Consider the following 17,299-nt stretch of genomic DNA (forward strand, 5'->3'; position numbering starts at 1 on the left):
CCTGTCAAAACCAAGAAATGTAAACTATTTGTCTCTGTTCATCTTCGTGTATAATCTCAGGAAGTCTGTTTATCGTTTCTGTAATCTCAGAACAATCTGAAGAGACTTGAAATTTAGACTTGAAGTTTATGTATCTTTCATACTGTAGGAAAATGAATTTGCCCAGGCCAGCAGCTATGCAGACTTAGCTGTGAACTCGGATAGATACAACCCATCAGCTCTCACTAATAAAGGGAACACGGTTTTTGCAAATGGTGATTATGAGAAGGCAGCTGAATTCTATAAAGAGGCCCTAAGAAATGATTCTTCTTGTACTGAAGCACTTTATAACATTGGTAAGTTCAATACGGCAAATTACATTAAGGAATTGTTGACATCTTTTAAAAAAAAATGACAGATTACTGGGCAGTGGTGGTGCATGCCTTTAATCTCAGCACTTGGGAGGCAGAGACAGGCAGATCTTTGTAAATTCAAGGCCAGCCTGGTCTACAGAGTGAGTTCCAGGACAGGCACCAAAAGCTGCACAGGAAAACCCTGTCTCAAAAAACCTAAAAAAAAAGGGGGGGGGGGGCGGGCTAAAGAGATGGCTCAGTGGTTAAGAGCACTGGCTGTTCTTGAGTTCAATTCCCAGCAACCACATGGCAGCTCACAACTACCTGTAATGAGATCTGGCACCCTCTTCTGGTGTGCAGGCATACATGCAGGCAGAACACTATACATAATAAATAAATAAATCTTTTTAAAAAATAATAAATAACCAATTATTCTTAGTGGAGTTAATGATTCAAAATCCATGCTATGTAAAATTTGGATCAGCATTGTTATATTGCTCTCCAAAAGACTTTTCTAATATCTGTATTATAAGACTGACTGTGTCCTTAAGTTTTTGATGACATGAGATGATATTTTTAAATGTTTCCCAAATAGGAAAGAAAAAAAAAACACTGATTTTCCTTTTTAATTATGAAAAGTGTCAAATATACAAAAAGTACTTAGAGAGTGTTTAGTGTCACAGTTTGACACATTTTAATATTTTGCCAAATATGCTTCAGAAATTTTTTATATTTTTCCTATTTTTATTTTATGTGTGTGGGTGTTTTGCCTGCAAGCCTATCTGTGCAACCCTTATGTGGCTGGAACACACAGAGACCAGAACAGGGTGTCAGATCCCTTGGAACTGGAGTTACAGGTAGTGTGGCCACCATGTGGGTACTAGGAACCAAACCTCGGTCATCCGAAAGAGCAGCCAGTGCTCCTGACCACAGAGCCGTCTCTCCAGCCCCTCAGATTTTGGTTGTATTATTTGTACTATTATAAAACATGAAGGTTCAACACCATCTCATTCCCTTCCTATCCTCACAGGTTGCCTGATATGGGCATTGTTGCTTCCAAGGTGTTGCAAAGCACATATATGTCTGTAATACTGGGGCTGGTTTCTTTGGTTATTGATGTTTCTTTTAAAATATGCTTCTCTTTGCTTGTGTTGTTTGATTGTGAATTTTGTTTGTATTTTTGGATTTCTTGTCTTGTCTTTTTCTCATTGTTTCCCTTTCCTTGGATGTCTGATGCTCTTAGACTATTTCCTGGTGTTTAGCAAGTTGCAGATAAAAGCTGAGTTGGGGGGCTGAGGACATGGCTGTTGGTAAAGTCCTTGCCACACAAGCAAGAGAACCTGAGTTCTGATCCGCAGCACTCACTTAAAAAGCCAGACAAGGCAACACATGCCTGTAATCCCATCACTTGGTAGGCAAAGAAAGGCAGATGACCTGGGGATTGTCTAGCCGACTAGTCTAGATGAATTGGTGAGTTCCAGGTTCAGTAGGAGATCCTGCCTCAAAAAGATAAGGTAGAGAGTACTTGAGGAAGATACCCAGCATGGATCTCTGGCCTCAAGATGTATGTGTACACATGTGCATGCACACATACATGTACATATCACAGAACAAGGAAAAGATTAATAGGATCTGTGTTCGTTAGTAAGAATGATGAACTGTGCTTTACATAAGCAGCCAGTCTGGCCTGGTCTGTTTCGTTAAGACTGGCCTGTCAGTCAGTTGTCTGCCTAACAAAAGGAGAAAGACTCACTACTGCCAACCCTCCAGATGAGGTGTGGGACTAGGGAAGAGGTAGGAGGTTGAGGCACGTCACTGAGAAATGGCAGGAAGGGACTGAGGGTGTGACATTTAAGCTCTGGAAAGGTCTGATGGCATAGGGAAGAGAAGGGCACAGGCCTTCCTCTGGTAGCTTAATCGCCTACTTAGAGCCTTTTTACTTTATACATTTTAGATACTTTCCAGACTTTTTTTTTTTTTTGCTTTATTTTTCCTCTGTAATTTAAAAGTAAATTTTGAATTTTTAAAACATTTTATTAGCAAGTATTAATCATACATAATAGTGGGTTTCTTTGTGACATTTGCACGAACATAATGTATTTTTATCATATTTACCTCCTCTGCCCATTGCCCTCTTGTGTCCACACTCCTGCTGACCCCTTTCCTCTTCCTAACTAGCTCCCTTCCACTCCTGTCCTTGAATGTCTTGTAATGAAGTAAGGAGCTACCTTGTCCTTCTCATGCACAGTCAAGCAGTCCCAGCACAGCTCATCACATCTACCCCTCATCTCCACCCACTTCAGTGTCTGTTAAAGTTTACAGCTGGACCCATATCTGAAGTGTTTGTTCTATCCTTGGAGTCCATTTGTTGGTTTCTGTCTGCTGTCCTTGATGTCCTCCCCCCCTCTTCCCCCCACCCTCCCCACCCCTACACACACACACACACACACACACACTCTTTAAAAATCACTGGAGCTGTCTAATGTCTGCTTGGAGAAATCCCAGCCCCTGTTGTTTAAAACTGCTCAGTTTATTTTCATGTTCTATCTGGATGATTTTGCATAGATTTACATAGTTATCCGTTGTCTTAAGTACACTGATGCCTGTGATGCGCTTTCTTCTCAAGGCCTCACCTATAAGAAGCTAAACCGACTGGATGAAGCCTTGGACTCCTTCCTGAAACTGCATGCAATCCTCCGGAACAGCGCTCAAGTTCTTTGCCAGATAGCAAATGTGTATCTCACCTAAAAACTTAAGAACATTATTAATCCCCTCAATTGGAAATTGAATATTAATTATTAAGTAATATTAACCATGGAGACAATTACTGAGGATAATATAACAGATTAGCCTGCTGAAAATAGTTCAATTGGTAAAAGATCATTTGCATCCTAAGAAGAATTAGTTTAAAAGAGTTGTTAATTTTTATTTTAAAAAAACTAATTGAAGGATTGAGGACATTTTGAATACACATAATCTTGAGTGAAAGTTAATTAGATACTTTAGATCATTGTACTAATTCTGATTTTGTTTAGAAAGTTCATGTAAGGTATTGAAAATTGTGACTAATTAGCACTGTTGAGTTTAGGTAATGAATTAATTTAGCTGGTGTGTAGATATGGTGAAGCTAGCTCTCTGAAACTGTTATCCTCAGAAGTTTTCAGTGCTGTGTGGCCTCGTTCATCAGCTCTCATGCTGGTGTGTGCTGTGTGTGCGTGATTAGATCCTGTGTTTGGATCTCTGCATGCAGCACTATAAGGTATTGCTGCCATGTCAGTTTCTGTGACACTGAGGTCCCTTTGTTTCCTCTCAGGGTTAGAAAAGCAGATGTGTGGATGTTTTAATGCCTCTCACTGATTGGAAAGTACTTGACTTCTCTCATTTTGATGAACTTTGACCACACCATTGAGAAGAGCTAATGTTTAGGTTTTCATATACTGTTACCTTGATATGTTTCATGTAAATATAGTTAGAGAAAGGTGAGGCATAGTATTAAACTAAGTGCTGCCCAATCTACTTCGGATAGGTATATTTTAATTTTTTTCATAAATTTTTAGAGCTGACAGCATTATAGTTATTCCTTTTATTCTTTGTGTTTATTTATTATTGTGTTTCAAGCAGTGCTGAAGGTGGAACATGGGGCCTTGCTCTTGCTGGGTAAATGCTCTACCATTACGCTGCACCCCAGGAGGTATAATTTTATCCATTTTTTCCTGAAACTAAACATCATGACTCTGCGGGTGCCTAGTTAGTGACTGTCAGTCTTAGTTGATGAATTTGAGACTTTGAATAAACTTCCTTGTTTTCTTTCCTGTGGTATCACATTTGCTTTGTCATATTCAAAACAAGGGACCAAGCTGAGCAGTAGCAAGTACCCATAACCCCAAGCTCCTGGGAGGCTGAGGCAGGAGCATCTGGAGAGCAAGGCCTGCTTGGCAACAGTGTAGCTGGCCTCATCTCCCAAACAACCACGAGAAACCCTGACACACACCAAACAGAAAAGCACAGGTGACTTCTTGCTAAACAGACCTGGGGTTGGGGGATGTTCATTCCATTCCACATCAGATATAAGTAGGTGATAGTCAACAGATGTTGATACAAACAGAGTGCTTGTGTATATGCAGAGGACTTACTGGGTACTACAGGAAACTCCAGAAAGTGCCCTGTCCTGCAGCTTATACTGTAATTAGGGAAAACACGTAAGAAAAATGCAGGAAGCCAGTTTCTTTACTGTGCTGAGTTTAAGAGAGCTGGAGTCACTGAGCAAACTTTCTGGCATTCCTGGGCAGTGCTTTGAGTGATTCTCTAGACATTTGGTCCTGGTTCCTTTTCCAGCTCTGCAAAAGCATTATAATAATAAATATATAAGATAACTATGCTGCTGTCTGCTCTAAAATTTTGTGAAAAAAATAAGTCTACATCTAGAATAGATAGTACTTCAAGTTATTAATGGTATACCTATCCTTTTCCTAAACTTTGACAGGGAACATGTCAAATACCTACACTTTAACTCTCCCAAGGTTGTAGTCAGTTTATCAAAATGAGAGAAATCAAGGTGCTTTTCCAATACAGTGAGGGGCGTTTAAACAGTAACACGTGTCTGCTTGTCTGAGCGGAGGGGAGACAGCTGAAGGAAAGCTAAAGGGGAGTAGACTAGAGAGAGCCAAGGTGTACGTGGGCAGCACTGCCCATTTCCCTCCTCCTGGAGAGGGCTGGAACCACAGCGTGTTCCCGAGGAAGCATTGTCATTGCAATATTTCCACGTTTGCTTATCGGTGACTGAACCTTAACTGCCGTTGCCCGAGATACGAGCTAATGGAGGATCCCAACCAAGCCATCGAGTGGCTGATGCAGTTGATCAGTGTCGTGCCGACTGACTCCCAAGCTCTGTCTAAACTAGGGGAACTATACGACAGTGAGGGAGACAAGCCCCAGGCGTTCCAGTATTACTATGAGGTGGGCGTGCTGTCCTGCTTGTCTCCTGCTTTCTGACGTTTTGTGGATTTCAAGGGAACAGGCCCTAACATTTTAGAAGGCTTAATTGGTTTAAAACTAATAAGGATTTGTTAAAAATAAACTTTCTTCTTCTGCTTTTTTTTTTTTTTCCGAGACAGGGTTTCTCTGTGTAGCTTTGGTGCCTGTCCTGGATCTCACTCTGTAGACCAGGCTGGCCTTGAACTCACAGAGATCCGCCTGGCTCTGTCTCCCAAGTGCTGGGATTAAAGGCATGCACCATCACCACCTGGCTTTTTAAGTGAGTTTTTGTTGTTTTTTTTAAAATAATTTATTTGTTTTTATTTTAGGTGTATTGATGTTTTGCCTGCATGCATGTCTGTGTGAGATGTCAGATCTTGGAGTAACAGACAGTTGTGAATTGCCATGTGGGTGCTGGGAATCGAACCCAGGTCCTCTGGAAAACCAGTCTGTGCTCTTAACCACTGAGCCATCTCTCCAGCCCCCAGAATAAAACATTCTTAAACTATAGTTTTGATTCATTTTAATTAAAATGAAAAATACTAACTCATTTTTCTTAAACCACAATTTGCATTTCCTGATTTTTTTGGTTTTTCGAGATAAGGTTTCTCTGTGTAGCTTTGTGCCTCTCCTGGGACTCACTTGGTAGACCAGGCAGGCTGGCCTCGAACTCACAGAGATCCACCTGGCTCTGCCTCCCGAGTGCTGGGATTAAAGGCGTGCGCCACCACTGCCCGGCTCCTGATTCTTTTAAATATTTAATATAACTCAGATCATATATACCTGAAAACGGTCAAGTTTACCTACATTTTCTAAGTCTTATATAGTTTTAGACCTTGTAAAGTCATCTTTATACTTCATTTTTTTTTATAAATAAATCCACTTAACAGATAAAGTAACCAGGTATATTCTGTGTTCTCTCTAGTCATACAGGTATTTCCCTTCTAATATCGAGGTCATTGAGTGGCTTGGAGCTTATTACATTGATACCCAGTTCTGTGAAAAAGCTATTCAGTACTTTGAAAGAGCATCTCTTATACAGTAAGTAACTGTTTGGATTTTATTTTTAGTTAGTGTCTTGCATTGAGACTGTTTTTAATTCCTAAAAAAATTAGTATCTGATAAGCCTAATAAATTCATGAAAATATTTTAATGAGTTGTTTTCATTTCCTTGTATTTTTCATTTTACTTTGTCTCTATTGTGACAGATATATTTTCCTTTGCATAAGAATTTTAAATACCTTTTACGATGTACTTTGTCAGTCTTCCTTACCTGAACCTCAGTGAACAAGTAGTGTCTATTTACAAATCAGAAAGTGACTTTCTAAGTCATAGGACAATTTTATTGCCAGAAGAGTCTTCACAGAAGGAAGTCGTATCGGTTTCAATTTACAGTTGCTGATTATTGACCCTTACTCATTTTTCCCTTTTCATCTCAGCCTCCTCCTGGCTTCCGTTCTGATCATGGCCTGTCTGGAATGCCTGCCTGGTCATACCTGTTCCGTTTCTTGCTGGTTCCTCAGTTCCATTTTCTCTCTTGTTTTGCTGGCCCGTCTGCTCTCCCAAAGTTTTGTTCTTGGGTTAATGCAGCCATTTATTCCATTGGGAACAGCTGTGCAGACGTTAAATGATGTGCCCTGGTAAACAGATGCCGTCGTGTAAGTCTGTGTCAGTGCAGCTCTGCTCCTTAGTCTCCGGTTCCTCGTCTGCTCGGCCTTCTCAGATCTCTTCAGCGCCTCTCCTTGTTTTACACTTGCGTTTCCCTGTGAAGTCCCTCTACTCTTCTCTCCCTCCTTTTCTCTCTACCGTCATTGGCTTCTGGTCTTATGTGTTTTTAGTGGCAGAGGCATTCAGTATACATTAATTGCATTTTCTCTATATTTTTGATCAGATATTTACTGTACTGTACAGCGTAATTTCCTTTCTGGTATGTTAAATCATTTTTAAAATACATTTTTATTTTTGCCAGGCCTGGTGGCACACGCCTTTAATCCAAGCACTCAGGAGGCAGAGGCAGGTGGATCTCTGAGATCGAGGCCAGCCTGGTCTACAAAGCAAGTTCCAGGACGGCCAGGGCTACACAGAGAAACCCTGTCTCAAAAATACCAAAACAAACAAACAAAAAAAGACTTATTTTCAGTTGATACATAATTATTGTAGATACTATGTGCTAAGTTTATTGCTGTATAAAGTCTGCTTCTATCATAAGAACATAAGCTCTTAAGGAGTGGGAATGTTCATTCTCTGTCATATAACTCCTTACATATTATAGAGAACTGGCAAATGGTTTAATTCAATTTAATTTCTTCTTGTGACGCCTATGATAGAAACATCTCTCCTGGTTGTATTGCCTATATTTTTGTGGTTCTTAGTGATCTAGTGTTTCTTACTTGTTTAAGCCTATACTTTTGTTTTATATTTTCTGTATATCTATAAACTACATCTTAAAATATTAAGAAATACTAGCCCCAGCTGATTAGTCATCTGTAATCCCAATGCTTGAGAGCTGAGGCAGGAGATTTTCCACAAGTTCAAAGCCAACCTCTTGGTATACAGTGTGAAACCTGTTTCAAAAAAGAAAGAAAAGGAATGAAGGAAAAAGGAAAAGAAAAGAAATTCTACTCCTATTGATCCATTATTCAATGCAATTCTATTGCTTAGCAGTTTTGGAGAATGTTATTTAGTATATTCATCATGATTACTATCATGAAACTCCATCTGAAGACCAGTGTATTCACTGTGGGAGCTCCAGGAGAGGAAGAGAACGGAGCAGAGAAACTGCTGAAACTCACTGTGGCCAGCATTTCCCACAGTTGAGGAAGGTTGTGGATCTGTGAGTCTACAGAGCTCAGTGAACTCCAAGTGGGAAAAACTCGAGGGACCCCATGAGACACTTTAGCCACACTGTTGAGAAAGTCTTGAGAGCATCAAAAGGAAGTGTCATCACATACAAGGGGTGCTGGATAAGATTAAGCAGAGTCCTCAGCAGAAATCTTGAAGTCCAGAAGACAGTAGATGGTATATATAAAAGTCCTGAAATCTCTGATCGTAAAGATGATCATACATACCAAAATCTCTGAGGAATATATGCACAAAACTGAAATATAATAAAAGAACTTAGTAAAATTGCAGGATATAAAATCACATAAAATCTTTTTGTATTTCTGTAGACTTGCAATAAACAATCCAAAAAGGATAACTATGAAATTAGTAAAAAAAAAAAAAAAAAAAAGTATCATTCATAACAGCATTAAAAAGAATAAGGTAACTAAGAATTCATTTAATTCTTTAGCTAAAAAGCATGTGCTTAAAGCCATGACTCACTCCTGAAAGAGATTAAGTACATAAACAAATGCAAAGACACCAAGTACATGGACTAGGGTTGAGAGTAGTTCCAAGCAGAGTGACCTTAAGGTCAAGGCTCTCCCTATCAAAATCTCCATTGTATTTTTTATAGACAGAAAACCCACCTAATAATCATATAGAATCTCTAGCCAAAAAGGAACAAAGTTGGAAAATCAGAATTCCTATTTTCCGAATGTGCTTGCATACAACCATAATCAAATAGTGTGGTACTAAAAAGGGGCTAGAAAGACAGATGGAAGAACAGCCACTAGCACCCCAGACTAACTTCTCATAGATGGAAGTTGATTTCCTACAAAGGTAGCAAAACCATCCAATGGAGGAAGGATGGTCTTCAACTAAAAATGTTTGACAAACTAGATACTTACATGACAGAAAAATCAACTTTGAAACCAACCAATGGTACACACCAGTAATCCCAGCTACTCTGTAGCTAAGGAAGGAAGATTGAAAGTTCAAGGACAATCTGGGTTACAAATCAATCCTCCATCTCAAAAACAACCACAGAAAATTGAACCCTTAGTTTACTCCATATACAAAAATGAACTTAAAGTGGATTAAAGACCCAAATAAATGTAAGACTAAAAACTATAAAACACAAGAGAGTGCTGTGGATATCGCTCTGTGTAAATAAAATTCTGATTGGCCAGTGGCCAGGCAGGAAGTATAGGCGGGACAAGAGAAAAGAGAATTCTGGGAAGTAGAAGGCTGGAGAGACACTGCCAGCCGCCACCATGAGAAGCAACATGTAAAGACCCTGGTAAGCCACAAGCCATGTGGCAGAGTATAGACTAACAGAAATGGGTTAATTTAAGATAGAAAAAGTAGATAACAAGAAGCCTGCCACGGCCATACAGTTTCTAAACAATGTAAGTTTCTTTGTGCTTTCTTGGTTGGGTCTGAGCGACTATGAGTCTGGCAGGTGAGAGAGATTTGTCCTGACTGGGCCAGGCAGGAAAACTCAAACTACAAGAGAGGGCTGGAGAGATGGCTTAGCAGCAATTAAGAGCACTGGCTGCTCTTCTAGGGGACCCAAATTCAATTCCCCGCACCCACATGGAGACTCACAACTGTCTATACTTCCTGTTCCAGGGGATCCTACACCCACACACAGGCATACATGCAGGCAGAACACCAATGTACATAAAATAAAAAATAAACACTCATTAAAAAAAAAAAAAAACACCTTGGTGGAAATTGTTTATGCCATTGAGTGTGGCAAAAACTCTTAGAAATTACATCAGAACACAGAAATAGACAATTAGACTTCATCAAGTTTCCAGGCTTCTTCTTAACACATAAGAGTACAGAAGGAAGCCTCAGAGTAGGTCATTACCGAAAATGTATAAAGAACTACTGCAACTGGACAGTAACAAGACTGAGCAAAGATTTCGAGCACATTTTTTGTGAAGGTGGTGTAGACTGCTGATAAACACATGCAGAGATGCTTGGCTACATCCGGCGTCGGGGAGTGATTGAGTCGCACACATGCACACATGGGCAGCAGAATTGGACTTCGTGAGTTATTTGAAAGAAGATAGGAACTAGGCATGGGATTGTTGAAGGGGTGCCCTGGGACAATGGAGGAGGAAATTGGGAGTCAGCATTATCATATTTCATTGTATGCATGTATGAAATTCTCAAAGAATAAAAAAAAAAAAAAAAAAAATGGGGGCTGGGCTGTAGAGATGGCTCAGTGGTTAAGAGCACTGGCTGTTCTTCCAGAGGTCCTGAGTTCAATTCCCAGCACCCATATGGTGGCTCACAACCATCTGTAATGAGATCTGGCGCCCTCTTCTGGCCTGCAGGAATATGTGCAGACAGAACACTGTATATATAATAAATAAATCTTTAGACGAGCGGTGGTGGCGCACGCCTGTAATCCCAGCCCTCGGGAGGCAGAGGCAGTGGATCTCTGTGAGACCAGCCTGGGCTACAAAGTGAGTTCCAGGACAGCCTCCAAAGCTACAGAGAAACCGTGTCTCGAAAAAAACCAAAAAAAAAAAAAAAAAAAAAAAATGGGGGGTGAGGGGCAACAAGGTCTCACTGTGTTGCCCTGGCTATCCTGAAACTCAGTATGTAGACCAGGCTGGCCTCAAAATCAGACTGGGATTAAAGATGTATGCCACCATGCCTGGTTCAAAGAGTAAATTTTTAAAATTAATTTTTTTAAGGTTGGGCTAAAACACAAAAAAGGTGAATTAAAAAGGCAGAGTATAACTTGAGGATTGGATAAAAAGCGTTGAGGAGGATGTAGAAAAACAGGAGCTTTTGCACATTGCTAGTGAGAAAATACGATGTTGTCTTGTGTAAATAGTTTGCAGTTCTTCACAAAGGGACACTTAGACTCACCAGAGGACCCAGCAGCGCAGCTCCTAGACAGGCGTCGAAAGGAAGAAAGAGAGGATGCACATTCTGACCTTCAGCTAACAGCCTTGGAAGTCAGATAGTGGTTACATGTGAAGAGGAGGGGGATAGTGGTATTCAGAGACAATAAAACACCACTGTGGTCGTGAGAGTGTGGTGCCAGGAGCCGGCATAGAACAGTAGACTGCAGGTTGTGAAGGATGTCGGAGGCTGGGCTGGGCCTTCCACAGAGGGAGTGCATGTGACCTGGAGTCTAGCTCGGGTAGCCATGCTCCCCCTGCCTGGATTTGCTGAAGCTGCGGCTTCAACGGGCCTACTCGAAGAGGACTAGAGAGGCAGACAGGCACTGGAAGATGCGTAAACTGGGTTAGGACCCTGAGCGTAACATGGGTGGAGTAGGTGACTGGCTTCAGCGGGAAAGTAATACAGTTTACTATGTATTTTATTTAGATTGCAGTGGGTAGGTATATGGCAGAGGGCTAAAATTAAGAACTTGCCACACATCAGTGCTGAGATTGAAGCCCGTGTGTGTCCAACCCCAAAGCTGGTAGGTAGGCTTGCCATCAAACTAGCTTGGAGTTCGAAGGCCACTGGAAGCCCCTGGAGGAGCACAAGGGAGATTTGAAGGCAGGGGAGTATTAAACACTTCCCTAGGCTGACCCTGATTCAGACCTGGGGCTGGGGTGAAGACAGGATTTCCCACTGTAACCCAGACCAGCCTAGAACTCACTGCATAGCAGGGGTGGCTTCAGAATCACAGCAATTCTTCTGTCTCAGCCTCCTGTGCGTGCTGAGAATCCAAGCATGTGCCACCATGCCTGTTTTGGATGTTTGTAATGTTAGTCTCTAGAGGTCTTGGTTAGGATTATTACTTTAGAAAAGAATGTGATTTCTTGTTAAAGGTGAAAGGGGCATAAATAGAGTTCTCTTTCCCTCTCTTTTGATTAAAGCCTGCTTGTTCTAACACAAGATCAAATATTTTTATGTTCTAAATTTGTGAGCCTGTATATTACTAATAAAGATTAAATAAACAAAAGGTCTGAGGTCTTAAAAGGAAATATAGGTAGAAAGCTTAATGAATCCATTTCACTGTCTCATTATTTTTGTTTCATCTCTAATTTCTTTCTTTTCTAGGCCCACACAAGTGAAATGGCAGCTGATGGTAGCTAGCTGTTTTAGAAGAAGCGGTAAATGTTTTGACTTTATTCATTTCTTATTTAGTTTGTGTCTTTTCTTTTAGGTAGTTATGCATATAAATGTGCTCCAGTTGAATGTTTATTAAACATTAGCTTTCTAAATAACTACACATAATTGAAGCATATCATGTAAAAAAACATAATAATTACTACATACAGAAAAGGTCATGCTTACTAAGCAGGGGTGTTTTGTTTTTGTTTGAGGCAAAAGCGGAGGCTTAGCACTGGGTTTGAATTTAAGAGCAAACACTCTACCACTGAGTACACCCTAGCCTGCAAGATATTCCAGTAACTCTTCTAAAAACAGGTTGTTTCTCAAAGTTAACATGAAATCATTGCATGTTAACCACAAAATATTCTTTTTATATTAGTTTCTATTTCCACATTTTGCCCGAGTGATTCTTAATTCAACACTGTGACATTGGGAACCGTGTTATTTACAACAGAGATCACTAGGTGCAGAGATGGGTGCTTCTGTCCTAAGGAGCTGCCTGTAGCTTAAATGCCGGAGGGTCAGCTAGGAGGTCAGTGTTAACAAGTTTATAAACCCTCCTTAGACCATGAAATGCCCAGGAAAAGACCGTCCTGACCCCACAGGAGGCACAAGCTGAGATGGTCAGTGCTCACCTGCTCGAATGGGAGGTTTCCTGATGCCCATCAGAGTCCTCGGAATGGCTGGGGCATACGTTACAAACTTAGTTTGGTCCTAAAGTACTGGAGGGCTCACCCTTTACCACTGCCGTGGCCCTGTCAGATGGCCAGTTTGACTGAGAGGTGCACATTTATCTGCGCAGGACCACAAGTCACACCCCACGCTCTGAATGGACCTACACATTAGCCACTGAATTAATCATTTCTGCTGAGAAGTGAAGACTAAATCTCGACCATTTCCTTCCGCTCTAGCCTTTTGTCAACTGCGGCTGGTTATTCATTTATTTTTTGTTTTGTTTTTGAAACCCAGTCTTACTGTGTGGCCTGAAACTCTCTGTGTAGTCAGGCTGGACCCTGCTCGACAGTGGTCTGCTCTGCTTCCTGAGTGCTGAGGGCACAGGCATGAGGCACCACACCCACATTTTATACATATAGTCCTCCCAGAAATTACTCAAGAATGATACATATTTGCTTGTGCACACATGAAAGTTTTCTACTAAAACCATTAAAGTATGCCAATGCTTTGGATTAAAATCAAAATTTTATTAAATTTAGTAAGATTTCTATAACCTTATATAACTAGCTATTATTACATTTTCCTCTCTCTTTACTTACAGGTAACTACCAAAAGGCATTAGATACTTACAAAGAGATCCACAGGAAATTTCCAGAGAATGTTGAATGTAAGTGACCTTGTATTTTATAACTTTAAAGGCAAATTTTCCACATTCTGTGTTCTAATAGATAGTTAAATTTGCTGCAGTCATAGTATGCATAAATGAAGCCTCAATTGTGGTACATAGCTTTAAGAGTTTTTATGCAAGCTGGGCCATAGTGGCGCACGCCATTAATCCCAGCACTCGGGAGGCAGAGCCAGGCGGATCTCTGTGAGTTTAAGGCCAGCCTGGTCTACAGAGCGAGATCCAGGACAGGCTCCAAAGCTACACAGAGAAACCCTGTCTCAGAAAAACCAAAAACAAAGAAAGGGAGGGAGGGAGGGAGAGAGGGAGAAAAAGAAAGAAAGAAGGAAGGAAGGAAGGAAGGAAGGAAGGAAGGAAGGAAGGAAGGAAGGAAGGTTTGGTCCTCAGCTCCGGAAAATAAAAATTTTTAAAAAAAGAAAGAAATGCGTTTTTATACAATAATAAAATTTGACTCCATAAGTATGCATTTTATAAAACTTAGTTGTTGATAGGTTTAAGTATAATACCACATTCTACTTATAATTAAACAAATCTGCATCTCAAGCTAGAATGCTTGCCTGACATGAACAAAGTCCTGCTTTGGTCCCATACCAACTAGATCCAGATGTGGTCCAGTGGTGCGGAGGTGAAGGCAATAGGGTTAGAGGTCTGGAGTTTAGGTTATCCTCAGTTACATGCGTTTATATAAACAGTGATGTTTTATAGGACAGGCATTTGTAGGATTTTTATTGGAGTATGTGTATATGTAATGTGTGGGTAGGTACACGTGTACCACAGAGTGCCTGTGCAGACCAGAGGACAACTTTGTGGGGTAGATTCTCTCTGTCCACTTTTACATGGGTATGGGGGATTGAATTTAAGTTACAAGGTTTGCATGGAAACTGCCTTTACCTGATGAACCATCTTGCCAGACCAAGAGAAGCACTTTTTCTAATTTTTTTTTTTTGTTGTTGTTGTTTTTTGAGCTGAGGATCGAACCCAGGGCCTTGGGCTTGCTAGGCAAGCACTCTACCACTGAGCTAAATCCCCAACCCGAGAAGCACTTTTTAACTTTTTTTTTTAAGGTTTTGTTTTGTTTTCTCAAGACAGGATTTCTCTGTGTAGCCCTGGCTGTCTTGGAACTCCACTTATAGACCAGGCTGGCCTCAAACTCAGAGATCTGCCTGCCTCTGCCTCCTGGGTGCTGGGATTAAAGACATGTACCATTGGCATGCGTAGGGGAGAGATTGCTCCCCATTGACACCCGAGGCAGGTGGGGGAGCTGTCTGTCTGCATTTCTCCTATGTCAGTCATGTGACAGCATGGGGTAGGGTGTGGAGAACCAACCCTGGGGACGTGAAAGGAGGAGGAACGGCCCCGCCCCTTGCTCGTGGCTACAAGGGGTGAACTAGCCAGGGCTATGCTGGTGGAGGGTAAGGGAGAGCAGGTGGGCTGACCAGCTACCTAGGCCCAGAACCAGAGTTAAGTATTGGCCCACCCCACCCTCCACCCCATCTGTGATCTGCTGGAGCACAGATGGGGAGGGGCGGTTCTGCAGGCCCAGGGCTACAGGATGTCCAGGGAGAGTCCCAGTGAGGGCTCAGTGTCAGTAGTGTAGCAGAGACCTGGGGCCTGAACAAACCCATGAATCTTTGCGACGAACGCCTGCATGTAAAGATGTATGGATACAGGGGTTTACTGCGAGACTCACTGTGTCACACTGCAGCTTCCATGATGAGACTTTCCCTTTCTTCCTTTTTTTCCCTTTTTTATCTTAAATTTTATTTTGTTTTATTGGGGGGGGTGTTTTGTAGGGGCAGAGGGTAGATTCCAGGGGACAGGAGATGGGTGGCATTGGGATGCATGATGTGAAAGACACAGAGACCAGCTTGTTTTTAAGGTTCTTTTAATGTACATATGTGTATGCCTGTGTGAATTCATATGCACCACGTGTGTGTAGGGGACCAGAAAGGCCAGAGGGTGTCAGGTTCCCTGAAACTGGAGTCACAAGTAGTTGGGAGCTGCCTGGACTAGGAACTAAACCCAGGTCCTCTGCAAGAGCAGCAAGCGCTTTTAACCACTGAGCCATTTCTTCAGTCCTGGGAGAAGCGTTTTTAACTGTCCATTTTAGTGTATAATGTTTTCAGGTTGAAAAAAAATACTTTTACTATTTTTAAAAACAAAACATGAATAATATTGCAGGAATTTTTTTTCTCGTGGGACTTCAGTGTGTTTGTGTGTGTGGTTACTGTGTACAGAGACATACATACATGTGCTAGAGGTCAATATCTGGTGTCTTCCTCAGTTGCTGTCCACCTTATTTTTTGAGGTAGGGTCTCTCACTGTCCTGGAGCTTGCCAGTTTGGCTAGACTGGTTTACCATTGAGCTCCAGAGACCCGCCTGTCCCTGTCTTCCCAGCACTGAGACTGGAACTCTGTGCCACCGTGCCTGGTGTTCCAGTGAGTGTTCCAGGGACCCAAACTCAGTCCTTGGTGTCTGTCTGCACAGTGAGCGCTTTCCTGACTGGTCATCTCCCACCCCGGGTTTTAAGATGCTGTCTTGCGATGGTGCTTGCTTGTATGTGGCTAGGCGAGCCGAGCCTTGCAGAGGCGTCCATCCGTCCATGTACTGCCTCTCCTGTGGCACTGTGGATTTGAACCTTTAGTGGTGATGAGGGAAAGTATCACAGCAGGAACTGCAAAATCTGCTCTAAGGAAAATAGACAGTGGCCACCTTCGTTCACTGCATAGAGCCACTAACCTGACAGTTTCGTCCTTGTAGTCAAGGAGGGAAGTCAGCTGGGCGGTGGTGCACGCATTTAATCCCAGCACTCGGGAAGCAGAGCCTGGCGGACCTCTGAGTTCAAGGCCAGCCTGGACTACAGAGCCAGTTCCAGGACAGCCAGGGCTACACAGAGAAACCCTGTCTCCAAAAACCAAAGAGAAAAGAGAAAAGTCAAAGTCAGTTTAGAATTTTTACCATTATTGTTAACAAACAAAAAGCAATTGCTTGAGAAGAAATCTCTTCATTCATGGTGAGGCTAGTCATTGAGAGGTGTGGGGGTGTTGAGAACAGCGCTGCAGCAAAGAGAACATCTTTGAAAACTCTTTCATTTTGTTCTTAAAAACAATAACTACGTGACACATTACAGTAAAAACACATCTCTCCTGAGCCCAGGTTCTGATGATGCAGCCTGATCCAAGGAGTAGGTAGAGTCTCTGCCTGGCTCCTGGAGGAGCTGCCAAGGGCTGAGAAGTCCAGGACCAAGAAGCAGGTTCATCACCTCACAGCCACAGTACAGACAGCAGTGAGGAAATGGCCTACAGGGCATCACTTGAAACTCTTCCTTCAGAGGCTGTTTAGGTTTGCAGTAGACCCAAGCATCTATTTTCTCTGTTTCTTTTTAAAAAGAAACTTTCTGTGTGGTTCTTAGTCTCAGTCACATGAGGGACCATTCAGGAGCCAGAGATCCAGGGATGATGTATGTAAGTGCAACTTGCCTGCCTGCACCTGGAGTTAGGTGGTTGAGGGGTCCCTGCAGCTATCAGACAGGAAAGCAGACCTCCAGAAAGAGGTGAGAAGGAAAACCCGGTGCAGATTAACTTCATCAACCTGGATCAGAGACTTGTGGGAGCCTAATGCCGGGCCGTTCATTGTCAGCATATTTAAAACAGTACAGTTTGGGAAAATGTTTCCAGGCAGCAATCAGTCCAATACCAGGTGCACAATAAAGCT

The 17,299-nt window shown here is 42.0% G+C and overlaps 1 protein-coding gene across 1 annotated transcript in view; it reads left to right on the plus strand.

Moving 5' to 3' along the window:
- The window catches only part of Ift88 (intraflagellar transport 88), a 109,082-nt gene that overhangs the window by 55,593 nt on the left and 36,190 nt on the right, over window positions 1–17,299 (plus strand). Inside the window, exons 16-21 of the mRNA XM_036198509.1 lie at window positions 149–335; window positions 2,959–3,067; window positions 5,138–5,288; window positions 6,232–6,347; window positions 12,171–12,223; window positions 13,501–13,566. Of these exons, the coding sequence (XP_036054402.1) occupies window positions 149–335; window positions 2,959–3,067; window positions 5,138–5,288; window positions 6,232–6,347; window positions 12,171–12,223; window positions 13,501–13,566 (682 nt within the window). The remainder of the gene's footprint in view (window positions 1–148; window positions 336–2,958; window positions 3,068–5,137; window positions 5,289–6,231; window positions 6,348–12,170; window positions 12,224–13,500; window positions 13,567–17,299) is intronic.

Source organism: Onychomys torridus, chromosome 9 (genome assembly GCF_903995425.1).
Source record: "Onychomys torridus chromosome 9, mOncTor1.1, whole genome shotgun sequence".
In the NCBI taxonomy this organism is placed as follows: domain Eukaryota; kingdom Metazoa; phylum Chordata; class Mammalia; order Rodentia; family Cricetidae; genus Onychomys; species Onychomys torridus.